The sequence below is a fragment of the Carlito syrichta genome, unplaced genomic scaffold (genome assembly GCF_000164805.1).
Source record: "Carlito syrichta isolate Samal-C Ts95f unplaced genomic scaffold, Tarsius_syrichta-2.0.1 Scaffold81549, whole genome shotgun sequence".
Lineage (NCBI taxonomy): Eukaryota > Metazoa > Chordata > Mammalia > Primates > Tarsiidae > Carlito > Carlito syrichta.
In genome coordinates, this window is record NW_007025645.1 from 358,244 (window position 1) to 364,152 (window position 5,909).

Below are 5,909 nucleotides of genomic sequence, written 5' to 3' on the forward strand. Positions count from 1 at the left end.
GCCCATCCACCTACCCACCCACCCTATCATACATCCATTCATCTACCCATCCATCCACTCATTCACCCATTTATCCATGTACCATCTATCCACCTACCCATCCATCTACACACCCATTTATCCATGTACCATCTATCCACCTACCCATCCATCTACCCACCCATCCAGCCAGCCATCCACTCATTCACTCATCCACCTACCCATCCATCCACCTATCCATCCACCTATCCATCCATCCATCCATCCATCCATCCATCCATCCATCCATCCAAATTGCCTTCCTCGAGATGAGTCCCCTTGTGGGGTAGTAACTGTGGGACAGTAGAAACAGCCCGGCTGCTACCCATTGACTTATTCTCCTCAAGCTTCAGTCTCTTTATCTATACAATGGGGATAATACCTGCCTCAGAGAACTATTATGAGACGTAGAGGGGACAAGTCTGTCTGGCTTATTTAGAGGTGCTTGTTACGGAGTCACTGACTCTTCAAGCACGGGGTTTGGTTCCCTCCAGGGGGCATCTCAGGAGACAGCAATTACAAAGCCACATGTCCTGGAAGGCCCCCTAAGTGCTCTACAGCCCCTCATTTGGGGTGTGTGTGAGCATTGCTGCATGCAGACATCAGGCACCTAGGTACAGAGGGAACCACAGGCCTCCTTCTGCCTCTGTGCAGCTTGCTTTTTCCAGAGCTCGGTGTTTGCTGCCTCAGTTTCCTAATGATGCTCATGGTTTGGTTTCAGTCTACAGAGTATAAGCACCAGGAAACTAGGTGCTGGTGACATTGCAGTGGCAGCCACGCCGGCTGCTGAAGTCCCTGCAGTTGAGCCCGCGTGAGGGAGGAGAGAGAGACTATGGTCTAGTACCATGCCCGCTCCACGATGGTTGTCCAAGGTGCTCGTATGGCTTCTGAGGCTTCTGAGAGGAGAGGCAGGGGTAGAAACTCCCTGTTACACCTCTTCACCCACCCATATAAGATGATTTTTTTAAAGGGAAGAGCCTGTGCATCAAAGAGCACATTGGACTTAGATTTTCAACAAGAATGGGAAGCCATTTGTAAGATGGTTTTTTAACTTGGCAGGGTGTGAGCAGAAAGCTTAATTGTTCTTTCTTCTGCCTCCCGAAGCCTCTGCTAGATCTTGAGAGCTCTTCTAGTCTTCGTCATGTAACCCAATCCAGTCCAGCCTGATACCTAACTTCGTTCTCTCATTCAGTGTAAGGCTTGCAGATCCCTAACTTTTGAGGGAAACCTCTGATGGGGAAGGAGAACAGGGCCTGCATCTTCTGCACTGCCAGCTGTGTCTGGATCTCCATGGAAGGGGCAGGGTGTGGGGCAGAGACTCTGGAGGGGAAAGGTCTCACTCCCCTGGTGGCAGATGCGCACAGGTTGGCTCCTTCTCTCCTGAGTAGGTTCTCTGGCAACCTTGACCCCCTAGAGTCCCCAACCACCGTTCCCTGTGGCTGTCCCCTCTGACCCCTCCCAGTTGCACCCACAAGTCCTCTCCACGCAGCTTCTCTTCGGGGCTCCTCTCTCCCTGTCTGTCCTCGTGGACAGGGAGTTGCATGGCAGCTCTTCCTGGCTCCCTTCCACAGCTCTCACTTGGTTCCCAGGTAACATTTCAGTGCCCATGATTGAACACAGCCAATGGGAACTGAAACCAAAACCCAGGCCAAGGTTAGAGGCTGAGCTGTCCTCTGACATACTCTGTGTTCTGGAGTTCACCATGTAAGGGAGCATTTGAATAGCTTCTGCTCCCTTTTAAATGGGCCGTCTGGTAGGGGAGGGTGTGTGGGGTGAGGGGGAGGTGTCAGGATGACTCTGACTCATTTTCCCCAGCCTGGCCACTGCCGAGGGGAGGTTCTGTCTGGTGGGGGAGGTGGCAGGCAGGTGGGATGGGGCCAGGGGCATGGGCACCATCACTGGCTGAACCGCCACTGAGTGACGGCCCTGAGTGTGGGGTTTGCAAAGTGGTGGAGTATTAGGAGGTTAAGACCAAGATCTTGGCCTGGAATATATGGGTTCAAATCCCACCTGTGCCCTGCAGGTCCCTGGGCAGGTTAGGTGACCTCATCTGTAAAGTGGGGGTGGTGATCTTAGCCCACCCCCACTCAGGGTGAGCTCCGGTCTTGAGTCCACATTCTCACCTGTGCACATGGTTTTATCTACTTCTCAGATCTACAGGGTGAGAACTATTGGGCCCATTTTCACAGGGAAGGAAGTAGAGGCTGAGAAGGGCTGGGATCACAGAGCAGGTGTTAACCTACATCTACTCCGCTGAACAGGCCTGGGCACCCTCTGTGACCCGTGGCCCTAATGGGCTGTGCCCTAGAGGGACTGGCTGTCAGGGCCAGGAAAGAGGTCAGCCTCCCGCCGCCCCCATGTCCCTAATAAAGAAACCAGGTCCCATGAAGGAAAGTGGCTTGCCTGGGGCCCTGGTCTCTGTGGTATAGTCCCTGCAGCCACTGAGCGCTATATAGGCAGGAGAAGGAGGAAGTGGCAGAGGTGCAGAGACGACTTCTCTGTTCAGACTTCTCTGTTCAGGCGGTGGGGATGTGGCAGGGCCAGGCCAGCTCATAGGCCTGCACAGTGGCTCACACCCAGACCCACCCAGAGGAGGAAGCTGGTGGACTATTGCCTGCCCCCGGGCAGAGCAGGGCACCCAGTCCCCCGCTACTCGGCCTTGAGGCTCAGGCAGGAATAAGCTTCCCTGAGCTGTGCTCCTGGGGCCTCGGGAGATAGCCCAGGGTGGCCATACCCCATGGATCACAAGGCCTGGGGCCCGCACCTAGCTTGAGTGGATCCCCCAGAGGAAGGGACTGTCCCCGCTTGCTGCCTGGCACCCCTAATCTGGGGTGGGTGAACTAGGTGCTGCATGGCAGGGCTGGGCTGTTGGGGCCAGTGCTCCTCCGGCCCAGCCCAGGCATCTGGTCAACCTCTGGGACCAGTAATTGGGACATGGTAACCGAGTAATTGCCCAAAATACCGCTTTGATTTGAAGTGGAGAGAATTTGAGCAATCGTTTTGCAAAAGTTAATTTTAAAAACTGTGTTTTGATGTTTCAAAACGTCAGTTACCAGGCTGTCTACGGAAGGACTGATGTGGGTATATAGCTCTGGGGCCGGGCCGGGCCTGGTTCAAATCCTCAAGTCTGCCTTTCACCAGTTGGGTGGCCGTGGGCAGCCCCTTCCCCTCCTCATCACCGTCTTTACTCCCCCGGGGTCTGTGTTGGGTTCACTAAGCCGATGTCTGTGATGTTCTTGGTGCAGGGGTGCTGGCTAAAGAGAGTTTTCACAAAGGGCAAGAATCAGGTGACAGAGGCTGAGGGTAGATGGGAGCAGGGAAGAGGAATGGAAGATGCCAGTGTGGGTCCCCCGGGGTGACTCTAGTGCCAGGCCTTGGACAGTGGGCCGGCACGACTGATAGGTGAATTGGTAGAATGATTGGTTCATTCATTTCCTTAACAGTATCCTGAGTCTGAGCCTCCCAGCTCTGAGCCCTGAGTCAGACCCATGCCTCCCAGGCGGTGGCCAGGGTAGGGTGGAGGAGGAGGGTGCAGCTGGGGGAGGGTGCAGGCTGAGAGGCGTCTGAGCAGCCCCTGGAGAGCCAGGCACTTCCTCGGAACATCCTGTGCTTGTGACCGTGGCTCACTTGGCCGCAGCGCCCCCCTGCAGCGCTTGCTCGGCTCAGAGAGGGGCTGGACTGGACAGAATCCTCGAGCCCGCGGCGCTGTGGGGACCTGAACTCCAGGGACCCACCTGCAGGGACCCTCGTTGCTTTTGCTGCCTCCAGAATGGCCAATGTGGGTTTGGTTTTGCTTCTTTTTCCTCCCTGGGGGCCTCTAAGAGGACAGAAGAAGGGATCTCCTGGGAGTCAGGGCTGAGCATGGGGCTGGGCTCCTGTCAGGGTCTCCCTGCTGTCTCTCCGAGGGGCATTGTGGAGGAATGACAGGTCCTCTGAGAGTCCCAAGTCTTGTCCTGACTCTGTGGACTCAGGTAAGCCCTCCTTCCCTTCTCTGGGCCTCAGTTTCCCAAGGAGGGAAGAGCACTGGACAAGACACTTCCCAGTTCCGGGTCTGAGGTGTTCCAACCTGAATGCTGGTGTCCAGCCCAGAATGATCCCTCATGGGGAGGCGCAGGGGGCTGAGGTGGCAGGTTTTTCTTCCCGTCTACCACAGACTCTGCCTTCGGGGTCCAGAGGGAAGGCAGAGGCGGAGGGGTGGAAAACTGTAGTCTGCTGGTTGGTGAGCAGATGGGCTACCCACGAAAGCCACGGAAATGGAGGCCTGGCCCAGTCTCACCTGGGAATGCCTGCCTGGACGGGGGACAGATGCCTGCCCCAGTACAGGCTTGCAGGAAGGTGGGGAGATAACTTCTTCCTGCGGGGGCCCCGGGTGGCCCAGACACCCTACTTGTCACCCTGTGGAAAGCTGAGCCTGGGCCAGGCCCTCACAGGAATCTCTAGGGATGTTTATGGAGGGGGCTAGGAGTGTGGGGTCCCAAGTGCCCTATAGACTTGGAGAGTTCACCCTGCTGAGTCTGCTGGGAGTAGGCTGGTGCGTGGGGCCAGTTAGAATGTCTCTGCCTTTCCCCCTGACATCTGATTCTCCTTAGGCCTTGAAGAGTAACACTCCTTTCCAGAACCTGGCTCAAATGCCTCTTCCTGCAGGAAGCTCTCCTTGATTTTGACTCCACCCCTGCTCCCCACACACCCATAAGGCTGAAGTTGAGGGGGAGGCAGAGAGCAAGAGAGGAAGCACCATGTCAAGTGTGTGTGACCTTGGAGCGACCCTGGCTCTCTGAGCTTGGTGGTATGGGGTGTGCCGGGTGAGGTCAGGGGAGCTGGGCCTCCTTTCCCAGTCTCTGAGGCTTTGGGATCTTCAGGAATAGAAAGGAAGACCCGGTGCTGGGTCTCAGGGCTGCCTGGGGTTGCAGTTGCTGATGGAGCCCCACCTCCTCCCAGCAGCTGCCTTGGAGTGAGCCTGTGTGCAGGGCCCAGGCAAGGGCAGCTTGGCCTGGGGGTGTCCTGGGAGACCTCTGACCCCTCATCGTCCTGGAAGACTCCTTCCCTCTCCCCATTTCCTGCAACAGCAGCTCAGACACACGTCCAGAATCCTTCAGGGGCGAGGAAAGTAGCCAGGTGACCAGGTCGGCTGGGCGAGGGCTGGGTGGCCAAGAGCAGCTGATCCTGAGCATTCTCCAAGATGCCCCACCCTGTTGCAGGGCGGGAGTGATGGGGCAAACTCAGATCTTGACTGGAGTCACCCTCCAGTTCCCACCTCCCCAGGTCCACCTGAGTCCAGCAGCGTCTGCTAGACAGCTGGCCCAGGTTCAAGGCCAGGCCAGTCACTTTTCAGTTGGGTCACCGTGGGCGAGGCCACACGTCACTTTTCTGTACCTCAGTTTCCTCACTCAGCTGAGATAAGAGGACTATCAGAAGGACGGCACGAGCAGTGCCAGGCATCCTGTAGTAAGCAAATCTGGGGGGCTGGCTGCTGTCAGGGGTCCTCAAAGGGGCCTTTCCCGCGTTCTGTCTTGTGTTGACGTGTCCTGGCCTGTGAGCCTGTGAGCTCTGACGCCAGGCGCGGCACCCCTGGCCCCGTCAGCCAGGCAGGGCTCACTGGGGCACCTGCCACCTCCACAGACGTGGGGGGAGCTCCTCTGGGCCTGCGTGGGCCTGGTCTGTAATCCCAAGAGCTTGAGCTCAACGGGGAGAGGAGGCAGGAGAGAGGCTGTTCCTGGAGACGGTGGGACCAACCTCGTGCTCATGCGTTCCTCTGTCGTGTGTCACAGTGCAGGGACTTCACGGCCCACACGGGCTACGAGGTGCTGCTGCAGCGGCTGCTGGACGGCAGGAAAATGTGCAAGGACGTGGAAGAGCTGCTGCGGCAGAGGTGAGCCGTAGGTGGGCCTCAG

At 57.2% G+C, this 5,909-nt stretch overlaps 1 protein-coding gene across 2 annotated transcripts in view; it reads left to right on the forward strand.

Annotated features, from left to right (window-relative positions):
- PSTPIP1 (proline-serine-threonine phosphatase interacting protein 1) overlaps nt 1–5,909 on the forward strand; it is a 42,797-nt gene that overhangs the window by 16,292 nt on the left and 20,596 nt on the right. For both annotated transcript variants that reach the window (XM_008055397.2, XM_008055390.2), the window contains exon 2: nt 5,787–5,887. In XM_008055397.2, coding sequence (XP_008053588.1) covers nt 5,787–5,887 — 101 coding nt within the window. The remainder of the gene's footprint in view (nt 1–5,786; nt 5,888–5,909) is intronic.